The 26,440-nt window shown below is 39.2% G+C and overlaps 2 protein-coding genes across 4 annotated transcripts; one reads left to right on the top strand and one right to left on the bottom strand.

Annotated features, from left to right (window-relative positions):
• LOC149730923 (DBH-like monooxygenase protein 1 homolog) lies at positions 1-25,191 on the top strand. Its single transcript, XM_089885339.1, has 16 exons — positions 1-408; positions 1,555-1,665; positions 1,738-1,823; positions 2,824-2,884; positions 3,052-3,142; positions 3,364-3,545; positions 3,869-3,946; positions 5,371-5,482; positions 10,033-10,128; positions 10,896-11,065; positions 11,328-11,422; positions 11,912-12,071; positions 12,434-12,564; positions 12,928-13,024; positions 13,858-13,956; positions 24,854-25,191. The coding sequence occupies exons 1-16, from the start codon at positions 250-252 to the stop codon at positions 25,079-25,081; spliced, it is 1,956 nt and encodes a 651-aa protein (XP_089741465.1). The 5' UTR covers positions 1-249; the 3' UTR covers positions 25,082-25,191.
• Positions 22,031-24,004, bottom strand: LOC149730924 (uncharacterized). Of its 3 annotated transcripts, none has more exons than XM_089885337.1 (3): positions 22,622-24,004; positions 22,469-22,550; positions 22,082-22,145 (listed from the first exon to the last, which is right to left on the bottom strand). In XM_089885337.1, the coding sequence occupies exons 1-2, from the start codon at positions 23,384-23,386 to the stop codon at positions 22,518-22,520; spliced, it is 798 nt and encodes a 265-aa protein (XP_089741463.1). In that variant the 5' UTR covers positions 23,387-24,004; the 3' UTR covers positions 22,082-22,145; positions 22,469-22,517. The 3 variants fall into 3 exon arrangements, with proteins under 3 accessions (XP_089741461.1, XP_089741463.1, XP_089741462.1); XM_089885336.1 differs by having other exon boundaries at positions 22,469-22,553; XM_089885335.1 differs by having other exon boundaries at positions 22,031-22,145; positions 22,469-24,004.
• Positions 25,192-26,440: the final 1,249 nt, after the last annotated feature.

Below are 26,440 nucleotides of genomic sequence, written 5' to 3' on the forward strand. Positions count from 1 at the left end.
AATATAAAGGGTACGATGAGTGTGAGTTAAATGCCTTTGTAGTTTTAAAGAATATAAATAAAGTATCTTTTTTCTAAATCCTTTTTTTCAGTTAAGGTCGTTTTGCTCTTACGAAAGTTAAAGCATAATTACTTTTTCTCATTGTCACAATCGTAAACGTTTATTAATATTAAATCTATGTCTTCATTTACTGGAAATAAATAGGTTTTCAATATTGCTGTTATCGATAAGTTATCGGCAACCGTAAAAATGAATTCTTTTATAATTATTTTTCTTGGGTTAAATTTAATAAACTTGTGTTTATCCGACGTGAGTCCAACCGATAATTATGAACATTTTGCTGTCCTTAATCAAGCCGCGAAACTCAAAGTGTATTGGAAGTTTAACCAGACGGACATAACGTTTGAGGTAAGCAGAATGCTAAATCAATTAACAGTATTTTAGTTTATTTTTAATCTGAATGATATATAAATATAGCCTGCTTTATCCTGGCGTGGCGAGAAAACTACAGTCGTTATACCACGGACGCTCTGTTAAATACACCTGAATCCTACTTACAAGACCACGTATATATGTTACTTTGTTAGTAAAATCTTGGCCAAGGAAACACTACAATGGTAGTAGGGTTAAAAGCAGACGCGCTAACCACTGATGTTCAACGGAGCCGATGTCGTGATATATTCGTTCCGAATGATATATTTGTACCAGGCGCTACTGCGCATGTACAGTAGGGCAAAAGAAATACATTACCCGGTCTATTGAACACGGAAGGGCTGAAAACACGTTCCGGAACAAAACAATACATTTAACATCATTTTAAGGTATATTTCTACCAACTGTACTGTTGGTGTCGCTATGGCTGATTACGTCAGACATCATGTTGTGCCGATAATTACCAGTAATGATATAAACATTCAAAACGCTTCATTGTTATACTTGAATCTGTTAGTATTGTTTTATTTTGTAAACCAAAGACAAGTTCGCAGTTTTTAATCAACTTAGGCAAATGATCCGTTTGTATTTTGCACAGCATATTTTCCAAGTCATTTTACAATTAATAAGAAAAGTATGTTTATGTCCATCCTGTTTCAGAAAAGTGTTGGTAAATTGAATAGAATATACTACTATCTAAAAGAAGCTTTTTGTAGTACAGGCTACATAAATCCTACTCAACTTTGACTCTTGCCAATTTTTATATCGACTCTGGTACAATCCATTAATTAAGGTTTAAAAGATACAGTAGGGTGGGGAAAGATGGGACACCTTTAGTACATAATATCTTAATATCCTGATTGTGTTTTAAACAATTAAACAACGGTCCATGGAAGTTGTGAGGATACGGTTTAATAATTATTTAAATTTTCTTTGTTTACTACCAATTGTGACCAGAAAATAGAATGATAAGGTGTCCCATCTTCCCCCACCCTACCATACATCTTTTATTTAGCGCTTTTGATGAAACACGAATAAATCGTACTCTTTTAAATTACTCGTACTAATTTAAATTACCTTTATAAAATCATTAAAAATTTCACTCGCATATTTTTTACACAGATTCATGGTAACACTGTTGGTTGGATCGGCATGGGGATTTCCCCTAACGGTGCAATGACCGGAGCCGATATGGTTGTTGGTTGGGTGAAAAACGGAATCGCTGTTGTTACCGTAAGTTCAATAAACTTTAATAAAGTAATAAAGTTTGATCTTTCTGCGTCGTCAACTTTGGATTTGTTGCAGGATAGATACGGAGTAGGTAATACGTTTCCTCCAAAAGATCCTGAACAAAACATTGAACTTTTGTATGGGACAGAATGCGATGGGTGGACGGTTATGGGTAATACTAATTTACGGGAATACGGAAATACGGGAACGACGGGAATTGCAATCTAATTTACGGGAATACGGAAATACGGAAAAGACGGGAAAAACTGCAAACTAATTTACGGGAACACGGGAACTTACGGGAATGTGTTTTAAGCTTGTTTTAAGCCTACACCAATTACGGGAATGTGTTTTATGCTTGTTTTAGGTATTTACCAGTTACGGGAAGGTTACGGGAATGTGTTTTAAGCATATTACAGTTACGGGAAACTTACGGGAATGTGTTTTATGCTTGTTTCAAGCCTACACCAGTTATGGGAAAATTACGGGAATGTGTTTTAGGCTTGTTTTAAGCCTACACCGGTTACGGGAAGGTTACGGGAATGTGTTTTAAGCATATTACAGTTACGGGAAACTTACGGGAATGTGTTTTATGCTTGTTTTAGGTATTTACCAGTTACGGGAAGGTTATGGGAATGTGTTTTATGCTTGTTTCAAGCCTACACCAGTTACGGGAAAATTACGGGAATGTGTTTTATGCTTGTTTTAGGTATTTGCCAGTTACGGGAAGGTTACGGGAATGTTTTTATGCCTTTTTCAAAAAAAACATTTACCAGTACAGACGGCCCCAATGAGGATCGAATATGTAAAATGCAATCAAAAAGACATTGCTGGGCCCTGAATTGTTTTGTGGGAGTTGGAAGTATACAGAAAAGAAACTAATTATTAGTACTACCCAAAATTTTCCCGTAACTGTAATATGCTTAAAACACATTCCCGTAACCTTCCCGTAACTGGTAAATACCTAAAACAAGCATAAAACACATTCCCGTAATTGGTGTAGGCTTAAAACAAGCTTAAAACACATTCCCGTAAGTTCCCGTGTTCCCGTAAATTAGTTTGCAGTTTTTCCCGTCTTTTCCGTATTTCCGTATTCCCGTAAATTAGATTGCAATTCCCGTCGTTCCCGTATTTCCGTATTCCCGTAAATTAGTATTACCCGACGGTTATCAAGTTTAGAAGACAAATCCTCGCATGTGAAAGCAACGACAGACCAATTACTGTGGGTATTGAGATATCAGTGTTTGGAATTTGTGTAATTTTTACATTTAAATGTATCTGTAGTTAATAACACTGTAGCACACTATTTTTAAATGTGCTGTCTGAATTGTTTATTTGTCATTGGTAATTGGTATGTTATGTAAAACTTCTGTTATTACATTTGCCCAGGCTGATACTATACGATTGATATACGCCTATGGAACAACGGATCCAACAGGAGATGATATAGTAGTTGCAAATTATCATGGTGCTAATAGAGGTTGGTTTGTGATATAACAATGAACAAATTTTAATTTATTTTAAATGGCAGACAGGGGCAATTGTTATAACACAGGTGTTCTGTTTCACACATATCATACCGCTTATGAGTTACCATGTATGTTTTTCTGTGGGCGATTTATGAATGTTTATGCGCAGTTGATTCGATTTAAGATGTTGGCGACAAAATTAGGTTAAAGCAAAATTAAAATTTACATTTAGGTGCAAAGAGTATTTTACTCCTTGAAACAATTGGTATCCTCAACTTCCAATACCCTGCTGGTGAAATTCGTTCAAGCTTTGAATTCTTAAACAATCGAACAGAAATCCCATCCAGAGATACTTATTACAATTGTAAATTGATGAAGTTTCCAACATTCTCATCAAAACAACACATAGTTGAGGTAAAATGGGTATTTAAAATAAGACTATTTAAATTAAAAAGTTCAGTTGCTTTTTTGTTCAAGGCTGCAGTAAATTCATAAGTAAAGTGCTTTTTTTATTGTTGCATAATTAGATTTAAACATATTATTGTCCCATTTAGGACATTACAAGTTATTTTTTATATTTACAAATACAAGGTATTTGTGAATCAAATTTAGAATTATATGAAATTTTTACTATAATAATAAGTTTTACCTTCAAACCAAAAATTTTAATATTTTAAATGAGGTAAATTAACAAAAACATTATCTAATAAATATAATGCGATGATCATCTATTACAGATAGCTCCTGTGGTTGAAGCTGGAAATGAACAAAATGTTCATCACATTCTACTCTATCAATGCATTGGAGATATAACTGTAAATATTAACTAAGTTTATGTTTTATTGTCCATGTGACGCAGTTAGTTAGCATGCATGCCTCTAACCCAGATGTTAGGGTCAAGGCACGGCCCTGCTACCATTGAAGGCATATGTGCCCTTGCGCAGGTCACTTAAAACGAAAAAAATTTTTTTTTATATGGAAAGATACGCTCAAATGTAACCTAAACGTACCATCAAAGTTTGTCAAAATGATACGGCTTCTAAAAAATTCGCGTGAAAAAAATCTGCTAGAGTAAAAAAAATCGGCTGTTTCGACAATGCATGGGATTTCTCATAAGAAAAAAATTCACTCAACTTTGATCGTTTCTAGTTTCTAAAATACTAATAAAAATTCAAATTTTATTTCTGATTTGGTATAATGAATGCTTCTTCTTAAAGAATATATAAAAAAATTGTAAACATAGACTTTATTATGTTTAATTTTTCGATTGAACGTAGGTACATACCAGATTATGCTGATTCAGCATATTTTCAAACCGAATGTTAAACACGAAAAACTGACTTTTTTATAAAAAAAATGGTACAGTAGGTACTAGTGAGACATAATGAACATATTAATATAAAAAAAGGGCTAAAAATTAACTAATAAGGAAAAAAGTGCTGAGTCAGCACATTATGTAGCTATGTTCAATCGAAAATTAAAACATAATAAAGTCTATGTTTTACAATTTTTTTATATAGTTTTGAAGAAGAAGCATTCATTATACCAAATCAGAAATAAAATTTGAATTTTCTTTAGTATTTTAGAAACTAGAAACGATCAAAGTTGAGTGAATTTTTTTCTAATGGGAAATCCCATGCATTGCACAACGGCCAATTTTTTTTTTACTGCAGCGGTCGAATTTACGGTTTTCAAACTCATTTTTTCAAAAGCTGTTTTGTATTTTCAAACTTTGATGGTAGCTTTAGATCACATATGAGCATATCTATCAATACACAAATTTTGATTTTTCGTTGGTATGCCCCTTTAGCCGCAACTGTTCCAACTCAGTAGTTACTAATGAGTTGTTTAAGTTGTCAGCCATACATTCAAAATAATATCCCCTAAAAATCTGATTTAATATTGATTGACAGGAAAATTAAATATTAACAAAAAAAGTTATTTATATAAGTATAACTGTTTAGTTTTAATAAAATTAGTCAACCTTACAAAAACCTCATTCATTGTTCTGGTTTTAGAATAATGTTTATTTGTTACTATCTACCTATTTATGGTTACTTTTTACTATACTTACTTGACACAGACCTTTGTTCTAAGTATATACACTTGCAACTTGACAACAACACTTTTCAGCCTAATTTTTTTAGTTGAAGAAAAAACTTTTATCAAAAGTTGAAAATATTGCGATGTTGATCTTTTTTTCTTAGATCTTATTTTTTATCTTCAATCTAATTCACAGGACCTTGGATCTGTTGGCACAAGTGCAGAATGCAACACAGCAAATATGCCACCAGATTTCTCTAAATGTCAGTCTGTAATACATGCGTGGGCAATTGGGGGTGGGGTGAGTTATACTACTGCATATAAACACTGGAATATTTTTTAAATCATCTTTTGCAAATACTTGAATAGGTGATTGGTTTATAGACAGCATATATTTAACAGAGTTTGAGGAATTTCTTTTTATATTATGTTTTTTTTTGTTTTATAACATTTTTTATTCCAGTGTTGCCACATGCTTCTGTATTGGCACGAGTTGCCAAAATTAATAAATTGAATCATCTGAAACAATATAATTTTTTAGACGTTCTACTATCTGTTGTAAACTGTTTATCGTGTCTGTTCACTCTAGACTTATCGCGCCTTACGCGCTCTAAGCTTTGTTGCCCGAGGTTGCCTTGCCGCCGCGTGTCCTTCTTTCCTTGTGTTAGACTTATCGTGCTGCTGGGTTCACTGTATTATAGTAATAGTATGCGAAGGTTGTTGTGTTAAGTATGGATGTAGAACCTTAGAATTACGTTGTATATATTGTGCGCTTTGTGTATTTAACGTTGTGTGCGTTTGCAGATGCAGTCCAATAAAGCCTATATTATTGAAACTTGTAATTAGGTTACGACAATTTATTGGACTGCATGTAATACAATGGACAGACTTCTACGACCAGGAAAACTAGAAGTAGATCCAAATGCACAGGACGGTGCACAGACATTTAAACACTGGTTAAGGACATTTAAATCTTTCTTAACGGCAGTTGAGGCAAACGCCAGTGAAACAGCAAGGCCAGCAGTGGACAAATTCGGTTTGCTGATCAATTTTCTCGCGCCATCTGTGTACGCCTACGTTGAAGATGCCGCAAGTTATGAAGACGCGTTAAGGATTCTAGAAAAAGCGTACGTTAAACAAAAAAATGCCGTTTTTGCTCGTCATCTTCTCGCCACCCGACATCAGCAACCGGGAGAAACACTTGCTGAGTTCTTGCAAGCGCTAAGAACGTTGTCAAAAGACTGCAAATTTGAAAACGTCACTGCATTGCAATACCAGGAAGAAATGATTCGTGATGCTTTTATAAATGGGCTATGTTCCTCAAATATCCGACTTCGTCTCCTCGAAAATGATGACCTTACGCTGCAAAAGGCGTATGATCAAGCATCATCATTGGATCATGCTCAAGTTCAGTCTCACCACTATCCAAATCAAACGTTTGTGGCCGCAGCACAGAACGAAGTCAAAAACATGAGACAAGACGCCGCCGAACCATTATACGGCGCTAATCGACAAACCTCAGTAACTGCAACGACACAATCTAGAGATAAATGCTTCTTCTGCAACGGCCCCCGGCACCCTCGATCGATGTGTCCAGCTAGGGAAGCCGTGTGTCATTCGTGTGGCAAGATCGGCCATTTCGCAGCAATTTGCAGATCAAAGAAAAAATCAACGTCTTTCGCCTTGGCAACCATACAATCCAGGCCTTTTTTATCTTCACTTACTTCAGTCGTAAATCATTCACTGAAACATGCTATCATAATAACTAAAATCAATGGAACACCAGCAAATACGTTAATCGATTCCGGGTCTTCTAATAGTTATATAGATTCTGTTTTTGCCACAAAACTTGGATTGCGACCTCAAGGCCACCCTAGCGTAATAGCGATGGCCTCAACACACCTCGAGGCCAAGATAAAAGGGTCAGTAACCGCCAACATCAACTTTTCTGAGGAGAAATATCCTTGCTTTTCATTAGGAGTAATGGAATCTCTGTGTACCGAGGTCATTCTTGGACAGGATTTCATGGCGCTGCACGCAAAGGTTATTTTTCAAACGAATGGAAAAAGAAAACCAATTGTAGTAAAGGGCCCACAGATACATCAAGAAACTTGCAGCGTTGCGGCTTCCAAGGTAAATCCACCAAGAATTTTTAAGCTGATTGATGAACACTTCAAACCAGTCGCAACTCGCTCTCGCAGGTTCAAGGAAGAGGATAGAATCTTCATAAAATCAGAAATCGAAAAACTGCTGAAAGAAGGAATCATTGAGGTATCTGAGTCTCCGTGGCGGGCGCAAGTTCTGGTTACGAAGGATGAGCGTCATAAAAAGAGAATGGTTATAGACTACTCCCAGACGATTAACCGTTTCACATCACTGGACGCCTATCCGCTGCCAAGAATTGATGATCTGGTAAACAAGATATCACAATCTAAAGTATACAGCACGTTGGATCTGAAGTCCGCGTACTACCAAGTACCTCTTGCGATAGAGGATCGACCATTCACAGCGTTTGAAGCAGAAGGAAAACTCTATCAGTACTGTCGTCTCCCTTTTGGTGTCACCAACGGTGTGTCTGCTTTTCAGCGAATAATGGACAACATTATAGAAAAGTACAAGTTAAAAAATACGTTCGTTTACCTCGACAATATAACGGTGACGGGGATTAACCAAGAAGATCACAATCACAACCTTACGGCTCTAATGGATGCAGCCCGAACAGAAAATTTTACTTTTAATGAAAGTAAATCAATCTTCTCCGTCTCTGAAATAGATATCCTTGGGTATAGGGTGTCCTACGGAGTGATCAAACCCGATCCCGAACGATTACGTCCGTTGCTAAAACTTCCCTATCCACAGAATCAACGTGAACTTAAAAGAAGCGCTGGCATGTTTGCTTACTACGCTCGGTGGATTCCAAATTTTTCAAAGAAAATTCTGCCTCTTACACGAGTTGTGAGTTTTCCACTCAGCAAAGATGCTGTCATCGCCTTTGATTTATTACGAGAAGGTCTGATCAGCGCTAGTCTACGTTGTATCGATGATGACCAACCGTTTACAGTCGAGTGCGATGCTTCCGACTTTGCAATCGGGGCGATTCTGAGTCAGGGGGGACGACCAGTTGCCTTCATGTCTCGAACACTTTCTCCAAGCGAATGTCGCTACCCCACAGTTGAAAAAGAAGCAGCTTCGATTATCGAAGCTGTACGAAAATGGTCCTACTACTTGCATGGGCGAACTTTTACCTTAATAACAGACCAAAGATCAGTAGCTTTCATGTTGGACCCAAAGCGAAAAGGAAAAATAAAAAACGCGAAGATTCAATTGTGGCGAACCGAACTTGGTACGTTTAGCTACCAAATCAAACACAAACCGGGAGTACAAAATGTCGCTCCAGATACTTTTTCTAGGATCTGTGGATCAGCACACGCTCCGCATCTTGACCAAATTCACGAAACGCTTGGCCACCCTGGTATCGCTAGGCTTTCTCATTTCGTCCGAAGCAAAAATTTACCCTTTTCGGTAAAAGATGTAAAAAGGACATGCGCCAGATGCCGTACATGCGCTGAATTGAAACCCCGGTTCTACAAAAAGGAGAATGAAACTCTTATTAAGTCTACTCGTCCATGGGAACGCATCAGTATCGATTTTAAAGGTCCCGTAAGAGGGAATAATAAATATATCTTAGTTGTGGTTGACGAATACAGTCGTTTTCCATTTGCCTTTGCTTGTCGAGATATGACAACCAGAACGGTGATATTGTGTTTAACCAACTTATTTTGTTTGTTTGGACTTCCAGGTTACGTCCACAGTGATCGGGGAGCATCTTTTATGTCAATGGAACTGAAAGAATATCTTACCTCGCGGGGTATCTCAACAAGCCGGACCTCACCGTATCACCCAACAGGCAACTCACAGTGCGAGCGTTGGAACCAGACGATATGGCGAACTATTAAACTTATGCTCAAGAGTCGCCAACTGCCGGAAAACTTCTGGGAAGAGGTGCTACCTGACGCCCTCCATTCAATAAGGTCCTTGCTCTGTACTGCAACGAATACCACACCACATGAGAGGTTTTTCAAATTTCCTCGAAAGTCTATGCACGGTAAGACATTGCCCAGTTGGCTTGTTAACCCGGGTTCAGTTTTGCTTCGTAGATTCGTAAGAAGCAAAGGCGATCCACTTTGCGACGAAGTTGAACTCCTTGAAGCGAACCCTAGCTTCGCGTACATACGTCATCAGGATGGCAGGGAATCCACAGTGTCGACTGGAGATCTGGCTCCTTGCGCATTGCCGGGTGCTGTGACCGAGTCTAATTCGTTTGTCCCACCCGCGAGCGAAGGCGAGAGAGCTATGGACGAAACTGACAAAGTAGCAACAACCGAAGAAGCAACTACCGAAGGAGTGCGCGACCCCGGCCCTCTGACGGAACTGAACGAGGCTGTTCCTGAAACCCGAAGTCTGAGACCAGTCAGAGCAAGAAGGCCGCCTGTTCGATATGGCGATTATGTAACCTAACTTTTCTCCTCCCGTCAAAAATTATATTGGGTGGGAAGAATGTTGTAAACTGTTTATCGTGTCTGTTCACTCTAGACTTATCGCGCCTTACGCGCTCTAAGCTTTGTTGCCCGAGGTTGCCTTGCCGCCGCGTGTCCTTCTTTCCTTGTGTTAGACTTATCGTGCTGCTGGGTTCACTGTATTATAGTAATAGTATGCGAAGGTTGTTGTGTTAAGTATGGATGTAGTACCTTAGAATTACGTTGTATATATTGTGCGCTTTGTGTATTTAACGTTGTGTGCGTTTGCAGATGCAGTCCAATAAAGCCTATATTATTGAAACTTGTAATTAGGTTACGACACTATCCACAACATGTTGGGTTCCCTCTTGGTGAAGCTGATTCACCAAAGTATGTTGTCATGGAAACACATTATGATAATCCAACTTTAGCACAATGTATCATGGTTTAGTTTTGCATTATTATGTTTAGCCAACCCACTGATTACTGTACTTGCTTCTTAACCAAAGAATACCAAATTTAAAGCTGGCTGCTGCTATTACTGTATGGGTGTATAGCTTTGTGCAAGTTATTTAAAACTAACTGTTTCTGTATTGAGTAGTAATCATGCTACTTGATTGTGCAGAAATACAAAAAGTTTTAACTAGGTAACCTTTAAAGGGGCATAATGCTCACAAAGGAAAAGTCAAAATTGGTGCGTTGATAAAATATTCAAATGTGAACATTTCCAATTTTTTTGCCTGTTTTATTCTTTAAAACTTTGGTAATCCTTCCGATCACAATCCTTCCGATCCTTCGATTCCGATCACAATCCTTCCGACATCCCGATCACAATCCTTCCGACAAATCCTTCCGATCACAATCACATCACATTGGTAATCCTTCCGATCACAATCCTTCCGATCCTTCGATTCCGATCACAATCCTTCCGACAAATCCTTCCGATCACATTTGGTAATCCTTCCGATCGAACTTTGGTAATCCTTCCGATCACATTTGAGCTTCTCTATCTATAGACAAACTTTCATTTAAAAGTATATCCCTTTGAATGAATGGTAGTTATGGGGGATTGCATTGTAGGCAAAAACTCTACTGTACCATTGGCTGTGGGTGAACTGGTAAATTCTGTGTATAATTAGCAACCCTTATTTAAAACTGTAAAAAAAACATGTGTAACCAAAGCTATCATTACAATCCATGTTAGGTATTATTGATTCATCTGGTTTGCGTATATACCACACATCGCAAGTCCGTCAATATGATGCGGGGGTTCTGGATGTTGGACATTTGGTTTCACCGGTTACTCAACTTATTCCACCAAATGCGGACTCTTATCTTCAGTATGGTGAATGTACTTCGGACTGTTTAACAGAGGTTTGTAATCATAGTCACACCCGCAACCAAAGATACAGGGTACAACATATTAAAGACTGCTTGTTTTAAGTTCCATCTCATTCACTAGGGTGTAAGTTATTTTAATGATGAACATAAAGCGTATGTAACAAAATTCACTTTATATTATTTTAACTTTAGAACAAATGCACAATTACAGATTTCTTAAAAATGAATTAAAAAAATATGAATCAAAGCAAGAACTTTTATGGATAAATTTAACTTTTAATTTCCTCCAATTAAGGTCATGCAAAGAGCTGGTACAAGTGAGATAAAACTTTTCTCTGTTATGTTGCACACTCACTTACTTGGTAAAAAGATTGAACTAAAACACATCAGGTTAGAATATGGATGTGATATAAATCTAAATGTTTTATATCCAGTTTAGTTTTAAAAAGATTCAAATGAATTTTAGCTTAACGATGGTGTTAAAGTTTGCTATGTCCTGTCTATTCTTTTACACCAAAAGCCCTTACTTTAATATGTAACATACGCATTATATAATTTGATAAAAACAATTTTGTAAAAACACCCCAAGTATGCCTATGTATTAAAAATCAAACAATTAGTCTTAATGAACAACTTTGTTTCTAGAAGACTAACTGGATAATAATTAAACATAAATAGCTTGTATGTCTGCTAGGTGTAGCGACCATGCTCATTTTCTTCCATTTAAATGTGAATACGTTTTTAAGTGTAAGCGCATTTTAACAACCATTGTATTGTCACTATATCCTGTCTTTTTATTTAATATATTATGAAATCTTCCCCAAATAAAGTTATTCTAATTAATATTTGTAATAACCATTATTGTTATTGCTATTACAGGAATGGAACTGAACTTCCATATCTCTCAAGAGAAAACAATTACGACTTTAATTATCAAGAAACAAGACAACTTTCAACTGAAGTTATAATTAAACCTGAAGATACACTTCAACTTGTGTGTGATTATAAATCTTCTGGTGTGCGAAGCAACTTCACTTTTGTGAGTTTGTAGGCCTGTTGGTCCCAGGCTTGTATGTCAATAGCCAAGCAACAAAAGCAACCCAGTAATCCACTATAGGTTGTCCAAATAGTCAGTTCCACATGGAAGAAATTAAAAGATCTTAAGAAACAATAATCCCCAAAGTGGCATTGTAACTTGTGAGCGTATATGAAGTGTATAAAATAGGGCCACATGTGTTATAATGACTTTTATTGTCCTACCAACTTAAGGTGAATTAGTGTAACTTATTCATTTTGCCAAAGTTATTTTAACCATTAAATTTAAGAAAAAATGACAACACTAAAAAGGCTGGTTGCTATAAACTTTGCTGACTTTTTATTTTATTTCTACAATATAATAAGGGTGGGTTTGGAACAAAAGAAGAAATGTGTCTCGCATTCTTGTCCTACTATCCCAAGATTCAAGTCTCAAGCTGCCTTACTTTTCCAGCAATTCATCCTCTTATAACTTACTTTGGCATCGAAACTTACAGGTATGCTAAGTTAAAATGGTTCGACAGGTTCCTCGGCTCAGTTATCGGCTTTTAGCCTATAGTTATATGTTCATGGATGAATGTTACCACTGTTGCGGGTGTATGTCATTTGGGTCAACACAGGTAACGGCCATTGCTTCAACCCAGTGGTCCTTGGGTTGTAATAACGTACAATATCACTTCGATACATGGCAGTGACTTCCTGCTTAGGCAGTCTGTTTTAAATTGTTTGTTTTGGTTTATTAAAAATCACTAATTAGTTGCAGGAAAGTATTTCAGTGTTTTTAACTTTTTAAAAATTTAATTTGAAAAGTTTTCACATGAATACAATTTCTCAAATATTAATTCTTTTTTAAATCTTAGGTCTCCGGGTCTGAGATTTCAGGGTTATACTTTAAATGATTACATAATCACATCTGCAGAGCTGAACGGCACAAGTGTTCAGACCTACATAAACAGTGTAAGTTGTATGAAGTATAATAATGAATGAATGTAACTTACTTTATCTCTGCGTGGCCGGAAAACGACAGTCGTAATCACACGGGTTTAACACCTCGTGCCAGCTTACGAGTTACCATGTATGTTACTTTGTGGGTGATTATTTTTTTAGATTTTTTTTTTTTTATGTATGGCTGATAACTAGGACACCCCATTAGTGACCACTAGGTTGGAGCAATTGCCGTTAAGTGTCTCGCCCACGAACACATATGCCGGGCACTGGACAAATCTTGTTATTGTTGCTTAAATATATTTTACACATACCTTAAATCCATTTTAACAGACAAACTGTTAACAAATAGTGTATGATTTATTTTAAATTAGATGACGTGAGGTAATATGTTGGCATATTTCCTTAAAATTACACCTGAATGGAACATTGAAAAGTCGGTACACAAAATTAATTTCCTAAAAATGCACAACATTTATTTTGTGCTTAAACACAGAAGATTTGTTTTAATTAATTTGGAATTTTTTTGGGGGGGGCTTTGTTTTCCTATCATGACCCAATCTTTAGGTCAATCCCATTGCCAACTTAAAATTTAAGTTGGTTATGGTCAATCCTGTTTAATGCTGACTTTCCCCACTGCGGATTGTGTCTTTACGCACACTTTGGTTTCTATTAGAAGTTTAACTTTAAAATATTTAAACATAAATGGCTGGTTTGTCTGCCAAGTGTAGCGACCATAAATATTTTCTTCCAATTAAATGTAAATGTGTTTTTAACTGTAAGGGTGTTTTAACTGTTGTTTTGTCGCTAAAGTTATTTTTATTATAAATGTTTATTGTTTCCAGTTGCCCTGGGATCAAGCAAGAGCTGAAAACATGAGTGAAGCTCTACGTGTTATTAGAAGACATCAAATTTGTTTGTACAATGGATCATTCGCGGTCGGAGTAAGTAACATTGTTTCTTATATCATTGTCCGGCCCTATAGCACTGTAGTGATATATGATCTCTATGTAACACGTGCATATAAATACGCCTGTCGACCTTGATCGCTCTCTTCCTTTCTCACTAGACGTGCTACGCAATACAAGGCAAGCTAACACTAATCGACTCCTATAGAGACTCACTACATGGTGTCAGAATGGCATTTCAGATCTCGCCGCCAGAATCCTTTAATTTTCAAAGACCACAAGAATGGAAATCGTGGATAAGAAGGTTTGAAAGGTATAAGGAAGCTTCAGGGTTGGTAGAAGCGAGCGCATCCAAGCAGGTTAACACTCTCATGTACCTACTTGGATCTAAAGGTGATGACATTTTAAGTTCATTTCATTTAACCGAGCAACAAGCGGGAAATTACACAGAAATTAAGGGACGATTTGATAATTATTTTAATGTCCGGCGTAACGTAATTTATGAAAGGTCATTGTTTAACCGACGTTATCAATATACGGGAGAATCGGTGGATGACTTTATTACGTCTTTGTACACGTTAGCTTCTAGCTGTAACTATGGTCAATTACGGGAAGAAATGATTCGCGATCGGTTAGTTGTAGGGATTGGTGACCGATCACTATCAGAAAGGCTGCAATTAATGGCGGACCTCACGTTGGAAAGAGCCATAAGCGTGATTAGAAATACGGACGTCGTTAAAAAGCAACAACCGATGCTCAAAGAACAGCATAGCTCCTCGCTCGACTTGGTGCGTACAAATAGAGGCGGGGGTTTTAAAGTGGAAAACCGCCGTGCACCGCAACCGTTTTTTAATCAGCGTTCTAATCAACGTCCCAGAGTGGCAGCTCGTTGCGAATGGTGCGGGAGAAACGCGCATCCGAGGAAATTCTGCCCCGCGAGCAATGCGACATGTTACGCGTGTGGCACTAGAGGACATTTTAAATCAAGGTGTAAAACACACCGAGTGCACAATATGGTTATAGAAACCGAAACTGCTTTTCTGGGCTCAATTTCTACGTCAGGTACGGACGAACGTTTCATAATCGTGCACGTAAACGAGATACCAGTGGAATTTAAAATCGATACGGGAGCGGATGTTACGGTTATCGGAAAAGACATTTACGAACTATTTAAGACGCCACTAGAACGTTCCGCTTTGGCAATTTCTGGACCAAAAGACGAATCGTTAGCACACGATGGAATGTTCGTCGCTAAATTAAGAATCGGTAAGAGAGTTTGTAAAGAAGAAATACATGTGATCCCTGGACTATCGCAAGCATTACTTGGGTGGAAGGCAATTAAAAACTTAAAGGCGCTGGCAAAGATTTGCGAGCTAGAAGTAAACCTATACCGAAGACGGTTTCCCAAGTTATTCAGCGGGTTAGGCAATTTTGGTGAGGCTTATAACATTAAATTAAAAGATAACGCAAAACCATTTTGTTTGTCTACGCCAAGAAGGATAGCCCATCCGCTATTAAAACGAGTGCAAATAGAACTACAACACATGGAAGCATCCGGGGTCATCACGAGGATCACGCAACCGACGGACTGGTGTTCAGGAATGGTCGTAGTCCCGAAGCCAAATGGAAAGGTGAGAATTTGCGTTGACTTCACGTCTTTGAACGAGGGCGTATGTAGAGAACGCCTAATGTTGCCGACAGTAGATGAAACACTGGCTAAACTTTCCTCGGCTAAAGTATTTACCAAGCTTGACGCCAATTCGGGTTTTTGGCAAATCCCTCTAGCAAATGAAAGCAAACCATTAACAACCTTTATAACACCATGGGGGCGATTTTGCTTCAATAGGTTGCCGTTTGGCATCTGTTCAGCTCCAGAACATTTTCAAAGAAGGATGTCGCAGATACTAGAAGGAATACCAAATGTACTTTGCAAAATGGATGATGTTTTGATCATAGGTAGTGATCAAGCGAAGCACGATCAAACATTAAACGAAGTTCTTGAAAGACTTAACAAAGCAGGAGTGACATTAAATGATAAGTGTGAATTCTCTAAAAACTCAATTAAATTTCTAGGCCACATAGTGGATGCATCGGGGGTGCACGCAGACCCGAGGAGAATATCGGCCATTGAAGAAATGAAGAGACCTACGGATGTGTCGGGCGTACGAAGATTTCTCGGAATGGCAAATCAACTAGCGAAATTTATTCCAGGATTTTCAGGCATGACCGCACCGATACGTAAGTTACTACAGAAATGTAACCTATGGACGTGGGAGAAGGAGCAACAGGACGCGTTTTTGAAGATTAAGGAGAACTTGTGCAAATTGCCAGTTTTAGCACATTACGATCCAAAGCGAGAGACCACAATTTCCGCTGACTCATCCTCTTATGGACTTGGAGCCGTTTTGCTACAAAAGGTAAATGGATTTAACAAACCAATTGCATTTGCTTCTAGAGCGTTAAATACCACTGAACAAAAATATGCGCAAATTGAAAAAGAAGCGCTTGCAACTACCTGGGCTTGCGAAAAATTCAAAGACTATTTAATCGGTCTCGAATTTGAAATTGAGACAGACCACCGACCCTTAGTCGCGTTGTTGGGAAAAAAAATGTATAAACGAACTGTCCCCAAGAATACAACGGATGCGAATGAGGCTAATGTGGTTTACATATAAAATTAAATATGTTCCAGGTAAATTATTGAGCACAGCAGATGCACTATCTAGGTCTCCAGAAACAACTACAAACGATGATGAAAATTTATGTTCTGTACTTAGCAGTTATGTACAAGAAGTTTGTAGATCCTTTCCGGTGACGGATCAACGTTTGGAAGAAATCAAGCAGCAGACGGAGAGAGACGAAATGTTGCAAACCGTAATTAAGTATATTAAATCTTCATGGCCGGAAAACGCAAAACTAGATTATCGCATGCAAGCATTCAAAACTGTCTGTTCAGATCTAACGGTCGAAAACGGGTGCTTGTTAAACGGATGTCGAATAGTAATTCCTCAAGCCTTACGTAAAGAGATTTTAGATAGAATTCACCATGGGCACCAAGGAATAACCAAGTGCCGAAACCGGGCAAAATCGTCGGTTTGGTGGCCAGGACTAAATAGGGATATCGAGGCCCTCGTTTCTAACTGTTACGTTTGTACTCATTATAGATTTATCAATTCTGAACCGATGATGAAGAGCATATTGCCGGATGGTCCGTGGCTGAAAGTGGCTTCCGATTTATTCTATTGGCAAAACAAGACGTACTTGTTGGTTATCGACTATTTTTCTCGATTCATCGAGATTGCTCTGCTAGACAGGGGAACCACCTCTGGTAATGTAATTCAAAGCTTAAAATCTGTTTTTGCTAGATACGGGGTGCCTGTCGAATTCGTCTCCGACAATGGACCACAGTACGCTTCGTATGAATTTAAAGCTTTCGCTACAGAGTACGGGTTTAAGCATACGACGAGCAGCCCACGTTATCCTCAAAGTAATGGGCAAGCTGAGCGGGCAGTGAGGACAGTAAAAGAACTCTTGAAAAAGTCGAACGATCCATACTTAGCCTTGTTGGCTTATAGAAATACGTCACTGGAGTCGGGATATTCTCCAGCGGAATTGCTCATGGGCAGATCTCTTCGAACACCTCTACCAGTGTGGCCAACATCACTTCGACCGAGATGGCCATACCTAAAAGATTTTCGCGAACGAGAAAATCGCATAAAGGAGAGACAACGACGAAACTACGATGATCGACATCGAACTCGGACATTGCCGAAATTGTCACCGGAGACATATGTCTGGATAAATGGACATGATAAAAGGGAACCCACTCGACGCGAGGGTGTGGTTGAACGAGCGCACAATAGTCGTTCATATGTTGTTCATACGGAAAGGGGTTCGCTTCGTAGAAATCGTAGGTTTCTTCAACCAATTCCACCGCCAAATTCTAATCCTATTACTTCTGTTACGTAAAGTGTGGTCCGGGACGCTGCTCTAACGGCCTACCGCGACTGACCAGACTGATGTAGGATTTCTTAACAGTTTAATAACATATAAAAACTACTATAATAAAACGATTAGAACGGTAAGGATAACGCTCAAACACTATAAAGTTTTGACCAACGTAACCGAATACAACCACGTTACAACCACGTTAATCCAATACACAATACAACGTTTCTACACCATATACACAACGAGAACTGCCGATCTTATGCAATCTTTGGGCTGATGCAAGTCAAACAGAAGAAAAAGGCGCACTCGCGCCACGACGACCAATCATGCTTAGAGGTTAACAAGCGCGAGACGTATCAATTCAACACAAAAGCCAAACACAAAATGGAAGTAAATTGGGAAACAACACACAAGAACGCCACAGCAAACCACACACAAAAACCAAAACCGTTCAACGCTAAACGAAACAATACGTTACACTCCCCCACTCATAATGATCCTACTCCTGGAGGATTTTTAACAATACAACAACAACAACAAAAAATTATAAATAAAAAACATCATCCGGGTAGCGTGTTGATCTGTGTTTTACGCGCACCGGCCGCGCACCAGCCGTGCCTTCGGAACAGATCCCATCGGTACCAAGGCTAGCTCCCCTGGCGTCTACATTGTCATTGTGCTCATCGTGCTCATCATCGTGCTCGTCATCGTGCTCGTCATCGTGCTCGTCATCGTGCTCGTCATCGTGCTCGTCATCGTGCTCGTCGTCGCGCTCGTCGTCGCGCTCATCGTCGCGCTCATCTTCGCGCTCATCGTCGCGCTCATCGTCGCGCTCATCGTCGCGCACATCGGTCGTCGAGGGTTCCGCCGTGTGACTTAATACATGGCCCCAGTAGGGTAATGACGGTTGTGGTCGCGGTGATGGTTGCGTCTCGTCGCAACTGTTTCCATTTCTGTTTGCCCAACTTTGCCAAGGAACCGTTGTGGGCTTAAGCCTGTTGTAGTGTACCGTTTGTTGTTTGCCGTCGCTATCTTGTATAACGTAGTTGACTGGGCCATGACGTTTGATAATCTGAAAGGGGCCTTTGTATGGAAGATGAAATTTTTTGCATTTTCCAACCGGCACCGCTGGGTTAGTTAACAAAACTACGTCACCGAGATTCATTTCGACTCCGTGTTTCTTTTTGTCGTATTGATTCTTCATTCGTTCCCGTTGCTGTTCTAATTTCTCGCGAACTACTTCTTCTGCCAATAATAGTTGTGCCTGTAACTCTTCTAAATTTTCTCCGGCTGTGTGGTTTAGTGTCGGATTCATCAAGTCTGCTGGGAGACGAAGTGTTCGACCTGTCAACAGAAAATGAGGTGCGACGCCAGTGCTCTCATGCTTACTTGAATTGTAAGCGGCTACCACGGCTGACAATGCATTGTCCCAGCCCTTCTCGTCCTTTTGAACGTAGTTTCGGATCATGGCAGTTATTGTTTTATTATTACGCTCAACTCCACCATTGCATGCCGGATGATAAGCCGTGCTGCGAGTTTTATTACTCCCCATGAGTTGAACGAACTCCTGAAACAATTTACTCTCAAAATTTGTACCTCGATCCGAGTGTATAGTTTCTGGCACTCCATGTACGGTGAACCATCGATGGTACAACAGGCTTGCTGTCTCCTTCGCTGTCTGTCGACGCATTGGCCAGGCTCGTACATACTTGGTGAACACATCACAGGCGACGAGTATGTATTGGAACCCTAGTGATGTCATTGGGAGGGGGCCAAGGACGTCAATCTCGATCCGCTGCAACGCTCTTGTTTCCTGTGATGGTACTAAAGGTGCGGTTAAATTTTTGGTCGGTCTTTTGTTCAGTCCACAGGTTTTACACTGCCGACAATAGGTTTGAACATACTCTCGCCACTGTGGCCAATAAAATCGTTCCGAAATCTTTCCCAGAGTCTTTGTCATTCCCAGATGTGCCCCACCGTGTGCTACATCGTGAAGGGAAAACAAGATTTTCGGACGTAATTCCTGTGGTACTACAATTTTATCTGTTACACAGCCGGGTATGGTACTGACATCGCCTCTTACGTATATAACATCGTTTTCGAGTCTTAATTTCTGAAACAGGGTCCAATAATGACGAGATTCTGAGGGTAGTTTTTTAACTTTACAGTATTTGGGTCTGACTCCACGTTCTAGCCAGCTAAAAACCGGGGCCAGACATTCATCGCTACGCTGGGCTTCGCGTAATTCGGTCAAAGGGCAGCCCCATGAAGTAAGTAAATCAATTCCACATACCTTGCGAATTTCATTTTTGTTGCTTGATATCTTTTCCTCCTTGACGTTGTACGGACAGTTGTCGTCCTCGTCTCGTCGACTCAACGAATCAGCGTTCTTGTGTTTGACTCCTGGGCGATGTACAATCTCGAAGTTGAATTGGGCCAAGTATTCTACCCAACGGGCACATTGCGCGTAGATTTCCCGAGATTTCCATAGCCATCGGAGAGATGCGTGATCTGTTCGTAGTGTAAACTTCCGGCCTAAAAGATAGCATTTAAATAGTTTTGTTGCAAAGATTACTGCGAGTAACTCCTTTCGCGTGGTAGAGTAATGTCGTTCTGCTTTCGTGAGTGTCCTGCTACCATATGCCACCACATGTTCTTTCCCGTCAATGACTTGTCCAAGCACGCATCCCAGGGCGTGGTCAGAAGCATCTGTGTCTACTATGAAAGAACGAGAAAAGTTAGGGTATTGCAGTATAGGGGCTACAACCAGCATATCTTTTAGAGCGGAAAATGACTGTTGACATTCGTCTGTCCATTCGAACTTGCGTCCTTTCTCTGTAAGCTTATGCAACGGTGCGGCAGTTTTTGCATAATCCTTTACAAACTTCCGATAATACGAAGTCAAACCAACAAACTGACGTACCTGTTTCACCGATCTGGGTACCGGCCACGAAGCTACAGCTACAATCTTGTCCGGATCACAGGCTATGCCATCTTTAGAGACAATGTGTCCAAGAAATCGAACCTTTTCTTCGAACAGGTTGCACTTCGATGGTTTCAGAGTGAGTCCCGCATCTTCGATTCGGTTCAGCACTTCATCTAATCGTTGTAAGTGTTCATCGAAATTGCGTCCATACACAACGATATCGTCCAGATAGGCCAACACTCCCTTCCATTCCATACCTGTTAATACTATTCGCATAAGATTTTGAAATGTGGCTGCGGAATTAGAAAGGCCCATTGGCATTACGGTAAATTCAAACAGTCCCGCGTGACTAGCAAACGCGGTTTTCTCTGTTGAATCTGCATCCATTGGTATTTGCCAATAGCCAGATTTTAAGTCCAGCGTTGAAAAGAAAGTGGATCCGGCCATTTCGTCCAAGCTGTCATCGACGCGTGGTATAGGGTAACTGTTTTTCTTAGTTACCTCATTTAGCTGGCGGTAATCAATGCAAAAACGTGGCTCACCCGACTTTTTCCTCACCAAAACAATTGGACTTGACCACGGAGAAGTTGAAGGTTTTATCAAGTTCTGACTTCTCATTTCCAAAATTATATCCTCGATCTGCTGTCGCGTGTGGTGTGAGGTTCTTCTTGGGGGCTGCCTTATCGGTCTTGCGTCTCCCGTGTCGATGTTGTGTTTTACCCAGTTCGTCTGACCTAAATCTGTGCTCGAAACAGAAAAAGCATTGGTATGGTCGTGCAACATGCGTTCTACGGCTTTCCTCTGTTGTTCATTAAGTTTGTCACTGAGGTTCACGCCGTCGACCACCAACTTATGTTTAGTTGCAGCAGATTGATTAAGGTGTTTGCGGGAAACTGATGCGACACTGCGCCTTGGAGCGTTTCGTTCGTACGCGGTTTCTCTTTTGTTACATCCTAGTACTACACAAGTACTAGGGGGACAGTCCGACACATCACCATACGCAGATATGGGAACAATGGATGCAATCCGCACTCCATTCGGTATACACACAGGATCATTCGTAAAATTTGCCAATTTTACATGTACTTCATTATTTTTAACTGTCGTAATACCGTTGGCCGTCAATAAACCGAACCGAGAGCAAAACTGCTCGTTTCTTTCGACAAACGCCGGGAATTCTGGTGTAAGTTCATTATTTACTCCATGTCGACTGAATAAAGCACGTACTATTACCTCTGTAAACGCAGGAACTTCGACTTTTTCAGTTACACATACTTCATGACACTCCGGGATATAAGGTTTGGACAAGAGTGGGACGTTGGATTTCGGCGTAGACATCAAGTTTGATCTATAACACAAACGGCAATGATTTTGCTGCAAAAAGTCCAATCCCAGAATGAAATCGTACGAGATATCTCTCGCAACGTACACCTCGGATAACGTTTTCAAACCGCCGATAACTAGTGTTAGTTTCGTTTTACCCAGTACAGTCACCGATCTACCATTCGCACCAACGAATTTAACATTAGGAGGAAGTGGAGACAATCCGTTTTGGGGTTTCAAATCCATATATTTATCATAATGTAATAAAGTTACAGCTGAACCAGTATCTACGAGAGCGGGAAGCATCATATTCCCGATCATAACGTTTGTAAAGCGGTATAGGCTCACCGTTTCTTCGTTTCCTGTTCTTTTGGTTCGTATCTCATTTCTTGCGGAGTCAGCACGAATATTTCGTCCTGTCGAATGCACCCTGCTGTAAGGTTCTCGGTTATTGAAATGTCCATTTCTCACAACATTATCAGAAATCGTCCTGTTCCTTACCCTTGGTTGCAAGTTTGGGCAAAATCTTCGGATGTGTCCGTACTGACCGCAACTGAAGCATTCGCGACCAGCAGTTGGGGTGGGTCGTGTTGGTACGTTTCCCACTCGTGATGCTCCAGATGAAGCTAACATGCGCTTCATGTTTTCCAATTCTAACCTCATGGTGATCAAGTCCTCCCTCGTCGTGTCTACTTGTTTTGTCACGCTTTCCTTTTTGGGAACATTCGCAATAGGAGCTACTTCCAGTACTTGAGATGAGGATTCTGAATTGATTACAAGCTCCGCTGCATCCCAGAAGTCTCGGGAGTACCCTATTTTCTTTGGTATTGAATTCGCCAGTTCTTTGTCGACCAGGCCATGCACTAACGCCAGATAGAGAACTTCGTTACGCATGCTGGTTTCCTCCTCGTCCGCGTACGCGCGGGAGCCGAGATGCTTTAGGGCGTAGACAAACTCGCGCTTGCTTTCGTCTCGCTTTTGTTGGCGAGTAAACAGCTCGGAGCGCGTCTTCTCTCGGTGAGGCGTGCCGTTGATCACTGCAATAGCTCTTTCCACGATCGTTTTGTAGGGCAACTTGAAAATGCAAGGGTCTTTTCCCTGAATTTGCCATTTTAGTTCATTGTCTATTGTCGATATAAAGAGGTGACGCTTAACCTCTTCACTGGCTTTCACGCTCTCACAGTAAGAATTAAACAACGCCAAAAAATCCGTTATATCTCCGGTAGGCGAGTAGGACGGTGGTGTTATAAAAAGATTAAAAGCCATAATATCAAGGATAAAAATCGTAAAACGCTAAAAATACTCTAAAAGCGATATAAAAAAGAGTCGTCGTGGAGTCCTCGCTGTGCTGAAATACCTACAACAGTCAAGCGGTAACAGCGTCCTGGCAGGATTGCCAAAAGTTGTTACGTAAAGTGTGGTCCGGGACGCTGCTCTAACGGCCTACCGCGACTGACCAGACTGATGTAGGATTTCTTAACAGTTTAATAACATATAAAAACTACTATAATAAAACGATTAGAACGGTAAGGATAACGCTCAAACACTATAAAGTTTTGACCAACGTAACCGAATACAACCACGTTACAACCACGTTAATCCAATACACAATACAACGTTTCTACACCATATACACAACGAGAACTGCCGATCTTATGCAATCTTTGGGCTGATGCAAGTCAAACAGAAGAAAAAGGCGCACTCGCGCCACGACGACCAATCATGCTTAGAGGTTAACAAGCGCGAGACGTATCAATTCAACACAAAAGCCAAACACAAAATGGAAGTAAATTGGGAAACAACACACAAGAACGCCACAGCAAACCACACACAAAAACCAAAACCGTTCAACGCTAAACGAAACAATACGTTACACTTCTGAATCTAATTCTAATCACAGTCCATTTTATCATACTCGTAGTGGAAGGAGAATTGTACCCCCAAATCGTATGAATCTTTAAATGTTAATATTGCCTTGCCGTGTGTTTATTGTGTATTATGCTTGATAGAAGGTGACTAATTCTGTTTACATTTCTTTTACTTACTAAGTTTTAAAAGGGGGATGTAGTGATATATGATCTCTATGTAACACGTGCATATAAATACGCCTGTCGACCTTGATCGCTCTCTTCCTTTCTCACTAGACGTGCTACGCAATACAAGGCAAGCTAACACTAATCGACTCCTATAGAGACTCACTACAAGCACTAGTCAAGAGGATTTGATGACCGGTGCTGTTATGTGCAAACTTGGCCTTGGGCAAGATACTTATTTTTAACAGTTTTAGTATAGACCTTTTTTCTTAATTTTATATTTTTTAAATTTACCAATATCGATATTTTACAGTATATCAAAACATATGAAAAATTATTCAAAATTTTTCGCGTATTTAAGTTATTGAAAGTTATAAAAGAGAAAAAGTTGTTGTTATGCCTGTTTTCATTAGGTGACATCATATGTGTTGCTATGATATGACACATATAGGCATTAAATTTTGCAGCACCTACAGGTTAATGAAACACTTGTCTGACCACACAAGCGATTTATATATCTGTGTATTATGAGAGCATATTTACTGATACCGAAGTATAAAATGGCTGTCTTCAACTTCTTAACTGCATATATTTAACAGTTTCATTTTGCTTAGCTTGGACATCATTTTAAACTGCTGTTTTCAAACTTGCAATAAATTTTAAACAATTTTTAATATTTTATCAATACTTATTCTATCAGGTCCCATTTAGTCGTCCTGCAGTAGAAATTAAACAACGATACATTGAACCAATACAAAACTGCACCACCCCAGTAACTGGAATGGCAACCAGCGCACCTGCGTCAACATGTGTTGTCGCAACCACACCATCAATTAATAATCCAGACCTTACAACATCAGGAGCATCTCATCTCTTCTTCAATTCATTTCTTATCACACTGATGTTAATCACTACTGTACTAGCCTAAAACAAAAAAAGTCATATATATCTATAATAACAACCTTAATTAAATCTGTATTAACAAATTTAATTATTAACTTCTGATGTTGTATATATTAATAAAATTTCTAATATTAACATTTTTTGGTTTATACCCTTTGTTCATTAATTACGTATATGTGTATGTATGTAACTTCTTACTTTATCCTCGCGTGGCCGAAAAATGACATTCGTTAAACAAGGGTGTTCCATTTCATTCACCTCGTGCCGACTTACGAGTTACTAAGTGGGTTACATTGTGGTTGATTATTTTTGGGAGGAGCCGGACTTTTTCATTTTATATGTTGCTGATAACTTGAACAACCCATTAGTGATCACTGGGTTGGAGCAATTGTCGTTAAATGTTGCCCAAGGGCATCTAGGCCCACAATGGTATCTGCAAAAAGCCTTGAACCTATTATCTATTTGTTGATACTACTTGGTAATATCATACTTTTATTAATTAACAACAATTTAAAAAATATATTAAAGTCAATTCAAAGAAAATACAGAAAAAAAGTGATTTAGGGTTTCGCACTTGCCTATTACGGATTTTTGAATACATTTTCCAAACATTAACTTGTTAATATATAAGTAAAATTCGTTTCAATTACTCCTGAGGTATAAATTATTGAACATACAAAATTAAAATGTGGGTAAGAAGAAACAAAAAATTTAAATATTTTATACCGATAGTAACAAGTCATATTGACCTCTTCCTATTTTCCTTATGTTTATATCTCATTTTATTTCACAAAACTAAAAAACCAAACCAAAGAAACTATTCCAGTTTGTTTTTTTATAAATATATGAAACTTGATTTAATTTTCACACTTGCAAACTTGATTTAGCAAGCATTCAAAATTAGCATCTTAATATGTCCCATTTTTTTATCTGTTTAAAAAGACTGTTTCTATTTAACTCATTTTTTAATATTTAACAACAGAAATCAGCTTTGATGCGCGCTTTTTTAAAGTCGTGGTAATACTGTCGAATAATTCTGTAACATTGCTTTTCTATTTATCATTAAATAGAGACCCATTAAAGCAAGATTAAAAAAGTTTTTTAGACAAAATTGGCTTCAGAGAAAAGTTTGATTTAAAGTGCACCAAGAGGCTTTTAAGAGTTTCAGAGTATCCCAAGGCCATGTGTTTAGGCATATAGAACCAACATGAACATATCAGTCAAAGAGCAAAAATGTTTGTTTCGCATATTTAATGTACGTAGTGAGTAAACTAAAACCGTGGCGGCCGGTTCTAGGCTATATCCCCCCAGGCGTTTTCCCCCCGGCGATTTCCCCCCCGGCTATTTCCCCCCGGCTACTTCCCCGCCGTGACTATTCCCCCCC

Source organism: Ciona robusta, chromosome 9 (assembly GCF_009617815.1).
Source record: "Ciona robusta chromosome 9, ASM961781v2".
Lineage (NCBI taxonomy): Eukaryota > Metazoa > Chordata > Ascidiacea > Phlebobranchia > Cionidae > Ciona > Ciona robusta.

Coding starts and splice junctions, on each gene's coding strand:
- LOC149730924 (XM_089885335.1), bottom strand. CDS start 23,386: ATGGCTTTTAATCTTTTTATAACACCACCGTCCTACTCGCCTACCGGA. Junction 22,146..22,468: donor GAACAGGAAACGAAGAAACG/GTGAGCCTATAC, acceptor TTTGTGTTATAG/ATCAAACTTGATGTCTACGC.
- LOC149730923 (XM_089885339.1), top strand. CDS start 250: ATGAATTCTTTTATAATTATTTTTCTTGGGTTAAATTTAATAAACTTG. Junction 3,546..3,868: donor CAAAACAACACATAGTTGAG/GTAAAATGGGTA, acceptor CATCTATTACAG/ATAGCTCCTGTGGTTGAAGC. Junction 11,423..11,911: donor ATTGAACTAAAACACATCAG/GTTAGAATATGG, acceptor TTGCTATTACAG/GAATGGAACTGAACTTCCAT.